At 36.2% G+C, this 21,062-nt stretch overlaps 1 protein-coding gene across 1 annotated transcript in view; it reads right to left on the bottom strand.

Annotated features, from left to right (window-relative positions):
• Window positions 1–21,062, bottom strand: part of LOC145715164 (uncharacterized) — a 34,291-nt gene that overhangs the window by 3,356 nt on the left and 9,873 nt on the right. The window contains exons 6-10 of the mRNA XM_081794824.1: window positions 14,278–14,331; window positions 13,354–13,458; window positions 12,174–12,227; window positions 11,475–11,579; window positions 5,853–5,906 (exon numbers count right to left, since the gene is read on the bottom strand). Coding sequence (XP_081650950.1) covers window positions 5,853–5,906; window positions 11,475–11,579; window positions 12,174–12,227; window positions 13,354–13,458; window positions 14,278–14,331 — 372 coding nt within the window. The remainder of the gene's footprint in view (window positions 1–5,852; window positions 5,907–11,474; window positions 11,580–12,173; window positions 12,228–13,353; window positions 13,459–14,277; window positions 14,332–21,062) is intronic.

A 21,062-nucleotide genomic window follows, 5' to 3' on the forward strand; every position in this document is an offset into this window, starting at 1 on the left:
CTTATTTAATAATTTTTGGTCTGATAATTCCAAAATCTAAAATCTCGGGGCACCTGGGTGGCTCAGTCGGTTGAGCGTCCGACTTTGGCTCAGGTCATGATCTCACAGTCCGTGGGTTCGAGCCCTGCATCGGGCTCTGTGCTGACAGCTCGGAGCCTGGAGCCTGCTTCAGATTCTGTGTCTTCCTCTCTCTGCCCCTCCCCCGTTCATGCTCTCTTTCTCTCTGTCTCAAAAATAAATAAATATTAAAAAATAAAAATAAAAAAACCAAAATCTAAAATCTCTGCTCATCTGCTAAATGTTGTTCATTATGGGGGTCTTACTCATGGTGACTTGTTTCTTTGTATGTTTAATAATAATTTTAAACTATAAACTGCTCTTTATGTGAAATTTTTGTTTTGAGAAAGAGAGTACCCTTCAAGACAAGAGTCAGATTGATTCATTCTAGATTATCAGTGCATGAGGTCAGGTGACACTTCAGGAGCATTAACATAGCACATCAATACACAAAGACCATCGCTTATTATAGATTATCCCTTAATTCAGTAGCCTTGGCTATATCCTCCTTGCTTCAGAGAAACAGCCGTTTCTAAAGTTAGTCAAAACATCTTCAGATCTCACATTAAGATCATATTTAAATCTGACAGCACTATATACCATTATAATCTCTACTGCTACCTGAAAGTGTCCAATATCGTTTTGACTAGTTGGTTACTAATAATGGACTATTGCTACTTTCTCCCCATATTACTATCAATGGTGTAACACTCTCTTTTTTTTATTTTTATTTTTTTTTATTTTTTTTTTATTTTTTAATATATGAAATTTACTGTCAAATTGGTTTCCATACAACACCCAGTGCTCATCCCAAAAGGTGCCCTCCTCAATACCCATCACCCACCCTGCCCTCCCTCCCACCCCCCATCAACCCTCAATTTGTTCTCAGTTTTTAACAGTCTCTTATGCTTTGGCTCTCTCCCACTCTAACCTCTTTTTTTTTTGGTGTAACACTCTCAATCCAGGGACTCTATTTCCTTCACCGGTAGAGAAGAATTCTACTTCTGTAATTACAATTTCTGGAGTTCAAGAAGGGTCCATATCCTAAACAGATCATTTGGAAACTTCAGTACCACACTCTGATTTAATATTATTTGTTGGTGGGTCTTGTCTTAAAAGTGAAAAGGGACATAGTAGGCTAAATATGCAATAATTGGTTTAGTTTCTCTTGAAAGATCCAAGTCCTTAACTGATATAATATTGGTTCAAGTGACTGAACATTGCCCTTTCTAGAGATTTCAAACTGGTAAAACTCAAGGATAGGTGACATACTTTTGTAGTAATTATTACTTGGTGCTTTGATGCTGCTCAAAGAAATTGCTATCATAAAGGAAGAAGTCCACAGTAAAATAGATGATATAATGACTAGAGAGAATGCTGTAGCAGATCATCCTATTAAATAGACTGTGCAGAAAAGAGTTAACACAGCAAACCTAAGTCTGCGATCTTTACAAGAGCCTGCTTGCCAGGTGGTACTTGGCTGGCATATGGGAACTCGGATTTCAGAATGTTCCCTCCAATATCAACTGATAAGCCTAAGTCACTGTGCCTAGACTCGTGCAAACAATGCGATTTATGGTGAATATTGGTTTTTCTTCTGGGAGTCTGGTATATTGAGAGTTGTTAGGCAGAGGGTGCCTATGTGACAAGCCTCCAGTAAAAAACCTTGGGCACTGAGGGCTTAATGGGCTTCCCTGGGCACACATGTGAAACTGCATTTTTGCTGCTGGAGGGAAAGTATGTTATGTGTGACCCTTCATAAGAAGGAGAGCATAGGAAGCCTTCACATAGATTCTTCTAGAAGCTGCCTACGTGTTTTTCTCTTACTGATCCAGCTATATCCTTTGTGTTTACCCTTTGCATCATACAGTTCTATGGGTTTTGACAAGTGCAATATGTCACGTATTTACCATTACAGTAACATACAGAACAGTTTCACTGAACTAAAATTCCCTTGTGACTCTCGTGTCCATCACTCCTTCCTATGCCACCCCCCGTAAACTCCTGGAAACCACTGATCTTTTAACTGTCTCTATAGTTTTCCCTTTTCCAGAATGTAATATGTTGGAATAACACAATATGTATGTAGCCTTTTCAGACTGGCTTCTTCCATTTAGCAGTATGCATTTAAGATTCCTTCATGTCTTTCCATAGATTGATAGCTCATTTCCTTTTATAACTGAATAATATTTCATTATGTGAAGGTACCACCATTTGTTTATTCATTCTTTAATTGAAGGTCATCTTATTTGCGTCCAAGTTTCAGCAGTAATGAATAAAGCTACTATAAGCATTTGTGTGCGGCTTTTGTGTAGACATGTTTTCAGCTCATTTGGGTAAATACCTAATTTGCAACTGTTGGATCTTATGGTAATACCGATTAAGTTTAGCTTTGTAAGAAATTGCCCAACTGTCTTCCAGAGTGACTCTGCCATTTTGCATTCCACCAACGATGAATAAGAGTTCCTCTTGTTAGCCATTCTAATAGGTACGTAGCATTCTCTCATTGTTTTAATTTGCAATTCCCTAATGACATATGATGTTGACCATCTTTTCATATCCTTATTTGCCATCTGTATATCTTCCTGGGTGAGGTGAATATTCAGATCTTCTGTTCACTTTTTAAAAAATGTTTGTTTATTTATGAGAGAGAGAGAGTGTGCAGGGGAAGGGCAGAGAGAGATGGGGCAGAGAATCTGAAGCAGGGTCTGGGCTGACAGCAGAGAGCCCAATGCGGGGCTTGAACTCATAAACCATGAGATCATGACCTGTGGTGAAGTCAGATGCTCAGCCAACTGAGACACTCAGGTGCCCATGTTCACTTTTTAATTAGGGTTGTTTTCTTATTGTTTAGTTTTAAGAATTCTTGGAATATTTTGGATATAAGTCCCTTATCAGATATGTGTTTTGCAAATATGTCCTTCCCGTCTGTGGCTCATTTTTTCATATTAAAAACTAAAGTTCGTGTTTGTTTGTTTTTTTTTTTTAAGTTTATTTATTTATTGTGAGAGAGATCATGCTCACCCATGCAAGTAGGGAGGGGTAGAGAGAAAGATAGAATCCAAGCAGGTTCTGTGCTGTCAGTGCAGAGTCGGACATGGGGCTCAAATTCATGAACCACGAGATCATGACCTGAGCCAAAACCAACAGGCAGACGCTTAACCAACTGAGCCACCCAGGCGTCCCTAAACTAAAGTTCTTTCTGAGTGACCTCTTATAGATAAGAAAAACATGTGTAGGATCAGATTCAAAGATTCCATTATAGAATCACAAAATTTGACTTCAATTTTGTAAAGAAATACTTGGAATGGTCAGATTATAATATCCATGACAATAAGATCCAGCAAAGTCAGGATTTTTACCTCCTTGCATACATTTCAAATTGATTATTTGCCACAATCCTACATAAAACAACATATCACTGTAGGAATAAAAACCCCACATTATTGTATTTTTAATTTTATTTTGAGAGAGAGAGGGAGAGAGGGAGAGAGGGAGAGAGAGAAAGAGAGAGAGAGAGAGAGAGAGAGAGAGAGAGAGAGAGAGAGAGAGAGAGAGAGAGAATCCCAAGCAGGCTTCATGCTAGGCATGGAGCCTGATGTGGTCCTCAAACCCATGACCCTGGGATCATGACCTGAGCCAAAATCAAGAGTCAGACGCTCAATCAGGTGCCCCAAATTTGCCACATTATTAAAAACTGATTAAGATATTTTGTATTATATTAGAGGACATCACCAATTCATGCCTCCCTCCTCTGAAATAAAAATAACTCTGGAAAATCTGTAACCTTGAGCCCTGAATTACAACTATACCTTGAGGGACCATTTGGGCATTTCCAAATGGATTTTATATAGTTGCTTCTGAGTTATGAATATGTACTAATAATATTATGTTTATTTTCTGGATGGGTTGAAACACTCTTTTGTCAAAAATCCATAGCACACATAGTGGTTAACAAACTTTTAGATGTCCTGTTACCTACCTAGAGCATTCCATCTTATCTATTCAATTGTAGGGCAATATATTTTCTTTTGGTAATTATTCATGATTATACAAGAAGTTTTTCCTATTATTCAGAAATTTCACTGTCTTTTGAACACAAAAACTTCTGGGAATACTTAAGAGACATTATCAGAATTGGAAAATTACATTAAAGACCTCAAACTGAGGTTCTTCAGAGAGTCCAAGAAGCAGGTAGTTCATATAATTCACCTGCTGACCCCAAATCCGAGATCCTCAGAACAAGCGGAAAACTGCATGAAGTAGACAGCTTCCATGTAAGATCATGAGAATAAGAAAACACTGATTATCAGTGCTTTGTATACTTTTCACGTATTTTTATTCTTATTTTGTCATATTTATTCTTTTTATTACTTAATTATATACTTCTGATTTAGCCTATCATGATCTCCCTTACTCCTATCAATAACTTATTAAAGTTTAAGTTTTACTAGAGACAATCAGTTTGCTACAGTTAGGACAATCCTAACTCTATAACTCATCCTTTTACTAGCAAATCAATTTAAAGAACTGCTGTGGGGTTAAGTGACAATTTATGTGTATGAATTGTGCATGACTTTCCAATACTCTTGATGGACCTTGCCTTCTTATAAAGAGTCCATGAGATTAGAAACTTTTCTGGGGAAATAAATAATATCTAGTGGAACAGATTCCTAAGTATAACGTATTCCATCTACAGTAATAAAAAAAATTTGTGGCTGACTGAGCATATCATACAGTCCATGCCCTATTATTCAGTACAATAAGCCAGGTAAAATTCCCGGGATAAATGATAGAATTGCCTTCAATTTTCTTTTGACTAGAGGGGGATTTGCCCCATTGTTAATAGTGCGTATTGTACTTAGATTCATACCATAGACCAATTTATCTAAGAAAAGATAACTTGATTATGTAAGGTAGACTTAAGGCATTATTGGGACTAGTTTTCTTTCAGGCCTAAGAAATACTGGACCATGATTCTAGACTGCCTTCCATTTCCTTCTTATAACACCTTCAGCTAGTTTTGTTTGTGTCACAGCTGTTTGAGTTCTGCTTTTCAGAGTCTTAAATGCTTCTATGTAGCTGCTGTATGAACAAATAATTAAACAAATGATTCAGAGACAAAACCAGGACGAAACTATCCTGACATTCAGATGTCAGCTCATCTCAAAGAAAATCAATAATGGTGAAGGTCTGGACAGTTCCTGGTAATCTCTCCTAGGGCTATGGTTGAGTGAGGATCAAATGGTGGAATTAGGAATAAAAACATTCTCACATTATTAAGAAAAGTCTGTGGCTATAATACAACATTATCAAAAGAATACAAATTGTGAAAGACAGAACAAAATGTATTTGGACAGTACCATATTCTATTGCCAGATGAAAAACAAAGACCTAAGGTCACCTGCTGTATTATGCGGAGTGAATACCAGACTTAAAAATATATATTGTTCCTTATTTATAATAAAAGGCACATCTTCATGTTGGAGGAAAATACTACATATAATAATATAAGGCTAATATCACTGCGCAGAAAATTATGTTGTTGATGACCTATTCAAATAATTATGTCTACATGTAGTATCTCAGTTATAACCTACATTTTGAAATTTCTTCTCATAGGTAAAGACCTAGTACATCTGTTGCAAAAGCACAGATTATCAAAAATAAATAGGTTATCAAAGCAGGTAGAAATATTTAATCAATGAAAGGTTAAAATAGTGAAATTAACAAATAAAGGGATGGTAGAAAATATCATTTGAACCGTGTAAAGAATTAAGTAACTTTTCACTTACCTAAGACAGAACTCAATTCTTCAATCAACGTATCTAGTTTGACCTTCCCTTTATCTACAAGTCAAGACAAAATTTACACACTGAAAAATCCAAACTCAAAAAAAAATAAAGCATAAAACACTTAAATTATGAACTAGAGTAGAGCCTAGATGAAAGCCATTCACTATATCTTGTCCTTTTTTAAATTTATAATTCTTGGATTTTGATAGATAGCTCCATTATCTGCAAGGGACACTAAGATTGTTTGAATCATACAGTTTATCTTAGGTAAAATGTTCTCTTAAGTCTTTTGGATTCGTTCTGTTTCGAACTCCATGTTTCTTTAGGAATGGCTGATAACACATGACTGGTATACATTTAAAACTATTGTTTGTGGTATTATGTTGCTTTCTATCATTGGAGAAAGACAAAAAATTTCAGGAAAAGGATCAATGAAGAGCAGAGTGTGTGGTAAAACTAAAGCTTTTAAATTTTGCTTGAGGGAAAAATGTCATGTAGGGAGTGGAAAGATGATTTGAAAGAGATTGGTTGGAACCAACAGTTTAGACACTGACATCAGATTGCTTGGATTTGGGAATAGAGTAGTGGGGAAAAAAAAGATACAAATCTTGGCTCCACAAAATTTACATTAATTTGCTTTGTTTATGGCTGTATTCCTAAGGCTAAAATAGAGACTGCTAGGTGTTAGGTGTTTAATAGACATTGTTACATGAATGAATAAATTAATTTATCATAAAAATGCTTAGCACTGTGTCTGGAATATTGCAAGACTCGATGCATATAAGGTAAGAGGGGTTCACTGAAAGTCTTCTTTTTAATTAAAAAATTTCTTAATGTTTATTATTTATTTATTTTTGAGAGAGAGAGAGAGAGAGAGAGAGAGCGAGCAAGCAGGCCAGGGGCAGAGAGAGACTATCCTAAGCAGACTCCATGCTAACAGTGCAAGGCCTGACACAGGGTTTGAACTCAGGAACTGTGAGATCATGACCTGAGCCAGACACTTAACTGACTGAGCCACCCAGGCACCCCCAGTGAAAGGTTTTAATCGGAGGAATGACAAAGTCAGATTTTCACTCTGGTTAAGTCATTCAGGCTAGTGTGTACAGAATGAATTTAAGGCAGTGTGACCAGTGGCTGTTACACCAATCGGGAGCCTTCTGTAGCAGTAAGTGAAGGATGATGAAGATTCATCAGTAGGGTAGCAAAGTCAGAGAATATGTCTTTGGGATATGTTTAGGAGAGAAAATGAGGGAACATAAGTCAAAGATAGTTTGTGGCTTATTTCATGGGCAATTGTGGGTAGATGACAGCAGCAGAGGAATAAGAAAATAACTAGGAATGAATTTAACAGGGAAAATAGTTTACTTTTCATATGTTGAATTTGGATTTCCACTGGGATATCTATGTCTCAATATGGATTTGTTGATATAGGAGATCTCTTAATTGATCTCCGTTTAATCAACCTGATGGCCTGAACTATATTCATCATTCATACTGATGCTGATGGTATGCTAAACTTTTACATCTAGTAAGCTACACTTTTAGTAAGCCAGCACATTTGTGTTCTTATGGGTTGAGTTGTTGAACTTGTTTCCAGGCTTCTTTTTATAAAGAGGTGTACTTATTATTAAATTGATAACTTAATCATTATATAAACTGAGGAACTATAAATGGAAAAGGGAGTTATTACCATAAAAACAAATTTGAATGTTTTAGAGAGTTTATGTAAAGGCAAATTGCTAAAAAATAGTTGTGTTGAATTTGGTGTGGATAAAGAACTATAAAAAAATTGGGGAAAGAATTAAGATCTAGATGGATTCTGATGGAAAATTCTGCTCAACGTTTAAAAAAGCACTTTGCTCCACTTAAGAGAAACTAAAAATGGGGGGTGCCTGGATGGCTTAGCTAGTTAAGCATCCAATTCTTGGTTTCAGTTCAGATTATGATTTCACAGTTCATGAGGATGAGCCCCACAACAGGCTCTGCGCTGACAGTGTGGAACCTGCTTGGGGTTCTCTCTCTCTCTCTCTCTCTCTCTCTCTCTCTCTCCCTCCCTCGCTCCCTCCCTCCCTCCCTCCCTCTTCTTCTCCCTCTCTCTCTGTCCCTCCCCAGCTCATGCACACACATGCATGCTCTCTCTCAAAATAAATTTTAAAAAAACTTAAGAAAAGAGAGAAACAGAAAATGGGAGTGTAGATGACAAATGGGTATATTTGTGCAAGAAAATCTCCAAAGAGCATGGCTACATTAAATTAAAATAGCATTGGCTCAATTTTTTTCATGGAAACAAAACATTTAAGGTATGTGTGTGTGTATATATATATATATATATATACACATATACATATGTGTATATATATATGGATATATGTATACATGTATATATATATAAATTTAAGGTATGTATATGTATATACATGTATATATATATATATGTGTATATATATATATATACATATATATATATATATATATATATATATATATATATAAATTTTATTATTCCTTACTTTAACTAAATTTTTATATTATCAGATCTTGCCCCTGCCATGGTACATAAAAAGACCTCAGTGTCCTAAACTGAAATGTATGAAATAAGTATAGGTTTGAGATAAAAGGCTTGAAATCTTAAATACATATGGTTAAGTGGAATCATACAGGAACAGTGTGGAAAGAGCCTGAAAATAGAACTGTTATATTACTATCATTTAAGCCAGTGATTTTCAAAAATTTTTACTGTAAACCATACTGAGAACTCTGAGCACGTGCACACACACACAAGTGATCATGAAGACTCATGAAACAATATCTAGCTTTACTATTTTATTCTATTTTATTAAAAAAAAAACTCAACCCACTGGTTTGAAGTGAGAAAGAAAAGCCTATAAGAAAATGAGCCTTGTGGGGCGCCTGGGTGGCTCAGTCCGTTAAGTGGCCGACTTCGGCTCAGGTCATGATCTCGCGGTCCGTGAGTTCGAGCCCCGCGTCAGGCTCTATGCTGACAGCTCAGAGCCTGGAGCCTGTTTCAGATTCTGTGTCTCCCTCTCTCTGACCCTCCCCTGTTCATGCTCTGTCTCTCCCTGTCTCAAAAATAAATAAACGTTAAAAAAAAAAAAAAAAAAAGAAAAGAAAAGAAAATGAGCCTTGTGAACAAGACAAGGGTACACATTCTCACCACCTCTACTCAACACAATACTGGAAGTCTATTCTAGAGCAATCAGTCTAAGGGAAGAAAAAGCATCCAAATAGGAAGGAAGAAGCATAATTGTCTTTGTTTGCAGATTATATCATCTTATATATAGAAAGTCCTGAAGACTCCACCAAAAAACTGTTAGAACTAATCAATGAATTTAGTAAAGTTGCAGGATACAAAATCAGCATAATGAAATCAGTTGCATTTCTATACACTAACAATGAAATATCTGAAAAAGATATAAAGAAAACAATACCACTCACAATAGCATAAAAAACCCAAGATATTTGGGAATAAATGTATGTATGTATGTATGTATGTATGTATGTATGTATGTATGTATGTATCTATTTATCTATCTATCTACAAATAGGCTTAACAACCAGTGCGGAGCCCAATGTGGGGCCTGAACTCACATCCCGGAGATCAAGACCTGAACTGAGATTGAGAGTTCGACACTTAACTGACTGAGTCACCCAGGCGCCCCTTCGGAATAAATTTAAATAAGGAGGTGGAAGATCTATATAATGAAAACTACAAAACCTTGATGAAAGAAATCGAAGAAGACACAAGCAAATGGAAATATATCTCATATTCATGGGTCAGAAAAATTAATATTGTTAAAATGTCTATACTACCAAAAGTCATTTATAGATTCAATCCAATTCCTATAAAAATTTCAATGGTATTTTTTTCATAGACATACAAAGAAATCCTTAATTTATATGGAACCACAAAGGACCCCGAACAGCCAAAGCAATACTAAGAAAGAAGAACTAGGCTGGAGGCATTACCCTTCTTGATTTCAAACTATTATTACAAGGCTCATCAAGCAGTATGGTACAGCATAAAAATAGATACATGGGCCAAGAGAACAGAATTGAGAGCCTGGAAATAAAACTTCACATATACAGTCAACTGTCAACAAGGCAGCCAAGAATACTCAATAGGGAAAGGATAGTCTCTGATATAATGGTATTGGGAAAACTGGATAACCACACGCAAAAGGATGAAACTGTGCCATAATCTCATACCACTCACAAAAATGAACTTGAAATGGATTAAAGACTTAAATGTAGGACCTGAAAACTGTAAAAATTCCAGAAGAAAACATAGGGAAGAAAGCTCCTTGACATGAGTCTTGGCAATTATTTTTTTAGATAGGACACAAAAAGCACAAGCAAAAAAAAAAAAAAAAAAGAAAGAAAGAAAGAAAGAGAAAGAAAAAGAAAAGAAAAAATTACTAAGTGGGACTACATCACACCAAAAGGCCTCGGCCCAGAAAAAGAAACAATCAAACAAATGAATAGGCAACTTACAGAATGAGAGAAAATATTTTCAAACTGCATTTCTGGTAAGGGGTTAATATTCAAACTATATAAGGAACTTGTACATTCAGTAGCAAACCCCCCAAAAATCCAGGGAAAAAATGGGCAAAGAAACTGAATGGCCATCTTTTTAAAGAACACACACAAATGGCCAATAGGTACATGAAAAGGTGCTCAAAATTACTAATCATCAGGGAAATGCAAATCAAAACCATAATGAGATATCACCTCACACTTGTTAGAATGGCTATCATCAAAAAGATAAGAGATAACAAATGTTGATGGAGATGTGGAGAAAGGGAAACCCTTGTTCACCGTTGGTGGGAATATAAATTGGTGCAACCACTGTGGAAAACAGTACAGAGGTTCCTCAAGTAATGAAAAATAGAGTTACCATATAATCCAGCAATCCCACAGCATATGATTCAAAATCCCACTTTGAAAGAGGATTTCAAAAAGATATCTGCACTCCCATGTTCATTGAAACATTAATCACAATAACCAAGATATGTCTCTATCAACAGATGATTAGAGAAAGATGTGGTATATTATATACAATAGAAAATTATTCAGCCATGAGAAAAAAGGAAATCTTGCCATTTGTGACATGGATAAACTTTGAAGGCGTTGTGCTAAGTGAAATAAGTTGGACAGAGAAAGACCAATACTATATGATATCACTTGCATGTGGAATCTAAAAAAACTGAACTCACAGAAACAGTAAAATTGTGGTTATGAGGGGCTGAGGGAGGAGGTGGGGAAATGGGGAGGTGTTAGGTTAAAGGTACAAACTCCCATTTCTAATGTGAGTAAATTCTGAGACTATAATACAGAATGGTGATTATAGTTAATAACACTGTCTTACATACTTGAAAGTTCCTAAGAGAGTAGATCGTAAATGTTTTCACCATAAAAAAGAAAGGTAATTATGTGATGCAACAGGGGTGTTAGTTATGGCATAAACGTTTTGCAATATACAAGTATATAAAATCAACAGGTTTACACCTTAAACTTACACAACGTTATATGTTGACTGCATCTCAATAAAGATGAAAACAATAAATATCTCTTAAAAAGTAAAGGGGGAATGTCAGTGCTCACCATCATCTGGCAATCTTTCTATCAGATCCATGAATTCTCCTTCTGTGATGCTGATTCCCATGTTTTCTAAAAGAGTGTCCAGCTTATTGACATCAACACTGCCTCCTAAGTAAGGAGCAGGAAAGGAATATAGTAAAACAATCTTTCTAAAACTGGGGCCGTGCATTCACTCTACTGTGTTATTATTCCTCTTTATCAAGCATATGTTTTATTATAATAAGGAACACTTCACATATTTCTTAGCATTATTGTTAAGATTTTCAAGGCAAACACCAAAAATCCAGTTTTGTTCAGTGAATAGGACAATAAACTTCCTTTCACTTTTATGTTAGGATTCTGAAAAGCCAGAGCTAGAGGCGACTGACATAATATTCTATAAAACAAGAGGTATTTTTGTTGCCTGCACTTTCAAATTATTTGCCTTTACTTTTGATTGAAATCTTTACCTGACAGCATTCATTCTTCACCTTTTGCTTCGTACTTTATTTTGTTTCTTTGGGGCTAAGGTAGGAAAATCCCAGACAGTTTAACACTTTCTGTAAAGTATTAGTGCAGGAAACTACTTGGTTTACCTGATAAAATGCAGATCTACTAAAGAAACATAAATAAAGACACAACTATATAGGAAAGGACGATTCCGATTTTAACGACACAACTAAAGGTTTCAGATTCTGTCTTTTCACAGTGCTTCTTACTCACGTTTGAGAGACTTTAGGCCCTTCATCAACCTTTTCTTATACACTTTTCCATCAGCTATAAAAAATGGGTATTTTGAAAACAGAGTCAGAAAGAAAGAGTTTAGAAATCTTCGAGTAAGGAACATTTCAAATTACAAACAGATAAATAGATACACCAAAATGTTTGCTCTCAGGGGTAAAGGAGTAAATTGGAAATCATAATCATGAGATACTCTTTTTTGTTGTTGTTCTTCTGTATTGAGAATGTAGGGACAATAACAGCCTCAAATACTGTTTGTGGGAGTTCAAATTATAAATATTCTGAAAGGCAAGTGAGAAGACAAAATATCTTCCATTCTGTAAGTCTACTTAAAGGAATTTCATCTCAAAAGATTTCAGAATGCTTACAAAGATTTATCCACAAGGCTGTCAAATAAAAAAAGGACATATATTCAAAGATGGAAAACTGTAAAATATACATCTCATTTTTCACGGTAGCTATCACTTTGAGTTGGGAATAGAGAGGTTTTATTTTCACTTATCTACACTATCAAGGTTTCTATGATAAATACGTTACCATTGTGAAGACATAACAGTTATAAATAAATTAATAACACATAAATATTATCTATCAATCTAGTATCTACTGTGCACTAGAAGGAAATGTATGAAAATATTAATAATGATTATCTTTGGGTTAGAGGACTAAAAGCATTTTTTATGAAATTTTTTGTTGTAGTTAAGAACTATGGCCTTTTCTCAATGTGCCATATTACCCACTTATTGATAAACTATATATTCGATGCTGCAGAAACACACAACTATTAGTTGGTGCTGGGAAAACTGGACACCTTCCTCTCTTTCTTTTTTCTTTTTTTTAAATGCTTTTTTTTTTTTTTTTTAATCCAGCTGATCAGTAACCTGAGGGCTGAGTAATGAATTTTTCCTTTGATAGCAACTCATAACTGAAAAGGCTTAGACAGATGATTTTTATTTTTTTTTTATTTTTTAATTTATTTTATCTTATTTTTTATTTTTAGACAGATGATTTTTAAATCAAAATCCAAGTGGTGAGATTTTTCTGTGTATTTGCATTAGCTTTTTAACAGTTTTCAAGCATTTTTAATTTATTTTGTAATTTTTCATATACTTCTACAAAACTAGTCTTTCTAAAACACCAAAATAGCACCCATAAGACTCACCATCAAGTGGCAGTGTCTTCAGCAAGTTCAAATGTTCATTAGGTGTGAGCTTGATCCCCAAGTTTTCGAAAACACTTTCAAGTCTATTGGCATCAACTTTGTCTCCTTTGAAAGAAAAACGGATTGTTGACACATGGAAATTTTAGGACATTATAATGATCCAAAATAATGAAACGGCTGACTTAGAAGAATACCATCCTCACTTTCATATTCTCATATATTCTAATAGTGTTTAAGAATAATGAGGCAAAACTTATTCCTTGATTCTTCGTAAAGACAGAGTGGCCTCCTAAGACTAATGGCAAGACACCATAGAAGAAAATGGTTATATAATTGGCTAGTAATTTAGGATATTTAATCTGTTTTTCTCTTTTTAATGTTGAATCATGTGATTATTATTTAAAGCAGAATATTTTCTAAACTTATTCATCTTCCTATATTCTGTGCCTATTTGGCTACTCAAGCCAGTAGTCATTAACTCAAAAGCTTATAGGAGCCTAGACAAAGAAGGAATGAGTGAAACTAGCACATGCCTTGTCCCAAGAGAAAATACATCAGTTATTGTGGTGAGGAAATGTAGGGCCAGTGTTGCCTTATCTTACAAAACTTGACTGCAGACTGGATTCAATTCATGGGTGGCCCGTTTGTTAAACCTCTGATTTAAACACTGGTTAGGATCAATATAATACTGGCAGAAACTACAAGAAAATATCATTATTACTTAAATATCACCATTTTCTTTTGTAGCCAAATGCTAGATAATTCAAAGTCAAAGGGAGAAGTAAAGTTGAATGGAAATACTTCATGAAAATATGTAAAATATCAACATTAATAAATTTATGATATAATATTGGGAAAACACTATGCAAAATATAACATAGGGTTAGAATTTAATTAAAAATGTTTAAGTAATGTCTTACTCACCCGAAAAAGATTTCACTTCATTCATCAGCTTTTCCAGATCAACCTTGCCTTTAACTGTAAGGCAAGGAATAAATTGGATAGAAACATGACAATGAGACCAAGAAAATGTGTTGCATAGAGCAGAAAAACTTAGCAGTATTTATTTGCTTTAGAAAATTTAACCTTTTGCAGGTACACACTTTTAGTTACAAAATAAGTCATGGGGTTGTAATACACAGCACGATGACTATACTTAATACTGAAATATTAATATTTGAAAGTTGCTAAGAGAGTAGATCTTAATTTTTTTTAACGTTTTTTTTTTCCTTTGAGAGAGAGAGAGACAAAGAGAGACCAGGCAGGGGAGAAGGGCAGAGAGAGAGAGAGAGAGAGAGAGAGAGAGAGAGAGAGAGAGAGAGAGAGAGAGTCCCAAGCAGGCTCCAAGCTCAGTATGGAGCCTGATGTGGGGCTCAATCCCAATATCCTGGGATTGTGACCTGAGCTGAAATCCAGAGTCGGATGCTCAATCGTCTGAGCCACCCAGGCACCCTGAGAGATCTTAAAAGTTCTCATCAAAACAAAAAATATTTGTAACTGTATATTATGATGGATGTTAACTAGACTTAATATGGTAATCATTTTGCAATATATACAAATATTGAATCATTATGCCTGAATGTAATGTTATATGTCAGTTATACCTCAATATAAAAAATATAAAAACTGGTTACACATACACACACACACGCACGTGCACATCACACACAAGTGCACACACACTAAAACTTAACCTTTGCTACACCCTTCATAAGAAGGTAGACGAAGAGGGGCACCTGGATGGCTCAGTTGGTTGAGCAGCTGACTTTGGCTCAGGTCATGATCTCACGGTTCATGAGTTCAAGTCCTGCATCAGGCTCTGTGCTGACAGCTCAGAGCCTGGAGCCTGCTTCGGATTCTGTGGTTCCCCCTCTCACTGCCCCTCCCTGCCTCATGCTCTGTCTCTCCATCTCTCTCTCAAAAATAAATAAACATTAAAAAAAAAGAAGGTAGAAGAAGAAAGATGTCAGCTTGAATGATAATAAGCACAATTATTTCCTGAAACAAGTAATACTCCAATATTTCCAATATATTATGCTCAGGGAAGAAAAGTGGCTAATTCCCATCATTTAGTTTCTGAAAAGTGCTTTTTTCCCCATAGTAAAATAATACTCCATGTTAATGAGAAAATCTAGCTATAACCTAGTGTTATAGGAAACACGGTGTAACATGTAGTTATTCATGAATTCAACAAACTTGTTTTTGAGTGCCTACAAAATACTCAAAGAAAAACCAGAAAAGTGTATCAATTACCAATAATGTTGTTAATTCTGTGGTGAGAATTTTTGGACCTTATTCTTTATCTCTCAAAGTATTCTTAGCCACTAATAACTTCTGCATCAATACCAACTACAGGTCAGGGCAAAATGGAAAATGTGTGCTGGTTTACCTGGGTCATTACAAGTAATCAAGTCTGTCATGAAAAAGAGATGGGATCCTTGGAGAGGATTACAATTTCTGGCCTGGCTTTGTACATGGGTCACTGTGGTTTTCTGTTCATCCTTTCCTTTGCCCATCTGGCTTATTACTGGGAAAATTCTGACCCAAGATGAAAGGGCTCTCTGCCATAGGCCGTCTAATTGGGAGGGAATTCTGTTCCATTAAAATATTCCAAGTTCTTCTCAGCAGAGGAGGAATCTACTAGTAAGATTTAAAACATCTGTGTGACAAGGGCATTTTTTAAAACTGAAGTTGATCATTTTCCTTTATTTATAATGTTATTCTTACTCTTTTGTATTTACTTTAATAAAAATTTTGGAAGGGCTTCTGTGAACATGGAGACTGGAAGATGGCTCATATCCCTTTAACTACCACCTCAAAGCTGTCTGCCTTTGAAATTCAAATGTTGCTGGTCTCTCTAGGCTGCCAGGGCTATGTCAAACCTTCAGCTCTGGTTGTGTCCTGGAAGAAAGAATGGGCATGGGATTCTTTCCCCTCTCAACTAGGGAAGCACCAGAGAGGTGTCAGAGTGCACCAAGAGAACTAGAAAGTAATAGATTTGGGGAAAAGCTTGGCATTTAGAATCCTGAAGACCCTGGTGAAGATCAGTAGAGGCCAGCATGAGGGCATTCCAATTCCTCCGACTCCTAAAAGAGCACGAAGGAAGAAAATAGGTGGGCAGAAACATATATGCTCCTGAGGTGGTAGAAACACAGAGATGTCAAAACAGATGCTTCCTTCTTTTCTAGAAGTTTGAAAGTAATCTTTTATGGAATATGTAATATTAAGTGCTAAAGAATCTTGAAATAGAAAGGAAATTATTTAAGATAGTTTTTTTTTTATTATTGAGAGAGAGAAACACACACACACACACACACACACACACACACACACACAGAGCAAGCAGAGAAGGGGCAGAGGGAGAGGGAGAGAATCTTAAGAAGGCTCTGTGCTCAGTGCAGAGCCCAATGCAGGGCTCAATCTCACAACTGTGAGATCATGACCTGAGGAGAAATCAAAAGTTGGATGCTTAACTGAATGAGCCACCCAGACACCCCTAAGAGAAATTTTATGAGTTGTTTGTTTGTGGGAGTTAAAACTGTATGGTTGGGGAAGTAAAAGACATTCCCAAGGTCTCATGGTGGGGAGTGGGGGAAATGGTAGGAGGAATAAGAGTCTTCTAAATCACTTATTGTGATTGCGTGGGGGGTCAGAGGGAAGGGATAAAAGTGAAATGAAATATTTGATCGGAAAGGCTATCTTGATGGAGAATAAAGTAGTATTTTATTGCCAGTAATAGTTATTATATGTAAGTATGACAGTGAATGGGAGGAAAAGAAATGTAAGACTTGATGAAATGTGATCCTCCTCTGAAACTTCAGAATTAATTAGGAAGAAAACAAACATAATGAATGACAACTTGAACAAACCAGTGATAATAAGCCTAAGAAAAAAGAAAAAAAAACAACAGAAAATAAGTAATAAACATAAGATTAAATAAACAAAATTAAATATATCCAGTATTACACCAAATCTGAGCAAACTGAAATTTCTCATTAAAAAAGGAACGACAGGGGCGCCTGGGTGGCTCAGTCGGTTGAGCGTCCGACTTCGGCTCAGGTCATGATCTCGCGGTCTGTGAGTTGGACCCCCTCGCCGGGCTCTGTGCTGACCGCTCAGAGCCTGGAGCCTGTTTCAGATTCTGTGTCTCCCTCTCTCTCTGCCCCTCCCCCACTCATGCTCCGTCTCTCTCTCTCTCTCTCTCTCTCTCTCTCTCTCTCTCTGTCAAAAATAAATAAACATTACAAAAAAATTAAAAAAAAAAAAGGAATGATAGGGGCACCTGGGTGGCTTGGTTAAGTGTCTGACTTCGGCTCAGGTCATGATCTTGGCAGTTCGTGGGTTCGAGTCCTGCATCAGGCTCTGTGCTGACAGCTCAGAGCCTGAAGCCAGCTTCGGATTCTGTGTCTCCCTTTCTCTCAGCCCCTCCCATGCTTGTGCTCTGTCTCTCTCTCTGTCTCTCAAGAATGAATAAACTTAAAAAAAATTTTTTTTAAATAAAAAAAATAAAAAAGGAACGATTGTCAGATGCGTTCCTTAAAAACCCAGCTATATGATGATTTCGCAAAATATATTTCAACCAAATGATAAGAAGATTGAAAACAGAGGAATGGGCAAAGATATCTGAGGCATATATACAAGCAAAAAGAAACCCGTACCATCAGTTATTAATATCAAAGTATAACTTAGAGTCAAATCATTAAACAGATATAAAGGGGGACATCAAAAGGTATAGTTTATGAATAATATTATAACAGTCATAAACCTGTAAACAAAGATTAATATTTTATCAACATTTATTTAGAATTTGAATATGGATTATGGTCTGATTCAATTTTCTTTTTTTCTGGTTAAGTATTTAATCGTATTCGTTTTCATTTTTAAAATTTATTAATTTTTTAAAAATTTACATCCAAGTTAGTCAATGTATAGTGCAATAATAATTTCAGGAGTAGATTCCAGGGATTCATCCCCTACATATAACACCTAGCGCTCATCCCAACAAGTGTCTGCCTTAATGTCCCTTGCCCAATTAGCCCATCCCCCCACCCACAACTCGTCCACCAACTCTCAGTTTGTTCTCTGTATTTAAGAGTCTCTTATGGTTTGTCCCCCTCCTTGTTTTTATATTATTTTTGCTTCCCTTCTCTTGTGTTCATCTGTTTTCTATCTTAAATTCCACATATGAGAGAAGTCATATGATATTTGTCTTTCTCTAATTTCACTTAGCATAATACACTCTAGTTCCATCCACGTTACTGCAAATGGCAATGGCAAGATTTCATTCTTTTTTGATCACTGAGTAACACTCCATTACACACACACACACACACACACACACACACACACACACACGTACTACATCTTCTTTATTCATTTATCTGTCGATGGATGTTTGGGCTCTTTCCATACTTTGGCTATTGTTGATAGCACTGCTATAAACACTGGGGTGTATGTGCCCCTTCGAAAAGCATTCCTGTATCCTTTGGATAAATACCTAGTAGTGCAATTGCTCAGCTGTAGGGTAGTTCCATTTTTCTTTTTTTTGAGGAAACTCCATACTGTTTTCCAGAATGCCTGCACCAGTTGGCACTCCCACCAGCAGTGCAAAAGGGTTCCTCTTTCTCCACATCCTCACCAACATCTGTCATTGCCTGAGTTGTTAATTTTAGCCATTCTGACAGGTGTGAGGTAGTATCTCATAGTGGTTTTGATTTGTATTTCCCTGATTATGAGTGACGCTGAGTATCTTTTTAAGCCTGTTAGCCATCTGGATGTCTTCTTTGGAAAAATGTCTATTCATGTCTTTTGTCTATTTTTTCACTGGATTATTTATTTTTTGGGTGTTGAGTTTGATAAGTTCTTTGTAGATTTTGGGTACTAACTCTTTATCTGATATGTCGTTTGCAAATATCTTCTCCCATTCCGTCAGTTGCCTTTTAGTTGTGCTGTTTTCCTTGCCGTGCTTAATGAGGTCCCAATAGTTCATTTTTGCTTTTGTTTCCCTTGCCTCTGGAGACATGTCAAGTAAGAAGTTGCTGTAGCTGAGGTCAAAGAGGTTTTTTCCCGCTTTCTCCTCTAGGATTTTGATGGCTTCCTGTCTTTCGTCCATTTTGAGTTTATTTTTGTGTGCGGTGTAAGAAAGTGGTCCAGGTTTTTTCTTCTGAATGTCACCGTCCAGGTTTCCTAACACCATTTGCTAAAAACATTGTCTTTATCCCATTGGATATTCTTTCCTGCCTTGTCAAAGATTAGTTGGCCGTACGTTTGTGGGTCCATTTCTGGGTTCTCTATTCTGTTCCATTGATCTATGTGTCTGTTTTTGCGCCAATACCATACTGTCTTGATGATTACATGTTTGTAATACAGCTTGAAGTCTGGGATTGTGATGCCTCCAGCTTTGGTTTTCTTTTTCAGGATTGCTTTGGCTATTTGGGGTCTTATCTGGTTCCATACAAATTTTAGGATTGTTTGTTCTAGCTCTGCGAAGCATGCTGGTGTTATTTTGATAGGGATTGCACTGAATATGTACATTGCTTTGGGTAGTATCAACATTTTAACAATATTTTTTCTTCCAATCCAGGAGCATGGATATTTTTCCTTTTGTGTGTGTGTTCTCTTCAATTTCTTTCATAAGCTTTCTATAGTTTTCAGCGTATAGATTTTTCACATCCTTGGTTAGGTTTATTCTTCAGTATTTTATGGTTTTTGGTGCAACTGTAAGTGGGATTGATTTCTTGATTTCTCTTTCTGCTGCTTCATTATTGTGTAGTGAAATGCAAGTGATTTCTGTGCATTGATGTTATATCCTGCGACTTTGCTGAATTCATGGGTCAGTTCTAGCAGTTTTTTGGGGGAAATCTTTTGGGTTTCCACATAAGAGTATCATGTCATCTTTGAAGAGTGAAAGTTTTACTTCCTCCTTGCTGATTTGGATGCTTTTATTTCCTCATGTTTTCTGATTGCTGAGGCTATGACTTCCAATACTATGTTGAATAACAGTGGTGAGAGTGGACACCCCTGTCGTGTTGCTGACCTTAGGGGGAAAGCTCTCAGTTTTTCTCCATTGAGGATGATATTGGCAGTGGATCTCTCATATATGGCTTTTATGATCTTGAGGTATGATCCTTCTATCCCTACTTTCTTTAGGGTTTTTTACCAAGAAAGGATGCTGTATTTTGTCAAATGCTTTCTTTGCATCTATTGAGAGGATCATGTGGTTCTTATCCTTTCATTTATTAATGTGATGTATCACATTGATTTGTGGATATTGAACCAGTCCTGTATCCCAGGTATAAATCCCACTTGATTGTGAATGAATAACTCTTTTAATGTATTGTTGGATCTGGTTGGCTAGTATCTTGTTGAGAATTTTTGCATCCATGTTCATCAGGGAAATTGGTCTGTAGTTCTTTTTTTAGCGGGGGCTTTGCCTGGTTTTGGAATCAAGGTAATGCCGGCCTCGTAGAATGAGTTTGGAAGTTTCCCTTCCATTCTTTTTTTTTTGGAACAGCTTCAAAGGAATAGGTGTTAACTCTTCTTTAAATGTTTGGTAGAATTCCCCTGGAAAGCCATCCAGCCCTGGACTCCTGTTTTTTGGGAGATTTTTGATTGCTGATTCAATTTCTTTACCAGTTATGGGTCTGTTCAAATTTCCTTTTCTTCCTGATTCAGTTTTGGTAGTTTATTTGTTTCTAGGAATTTGTCCA

The sequence above is a fragment of the Panthera onca genome (assembly GCF_046562875.1).
Source record: "Panthera onca isolate mPanOnc1 chromosome E1 unlocalized genomic scaffold, mPanOnc1 haplotype 2 h2.Chr16_ul_5, whole genome shotgun sequence".
Lineage (NCBI taxonomy): Eukaryota > Metazoa > Chordata > Mammalia > Carnivora > Felidae > Panthera > Panthera onca.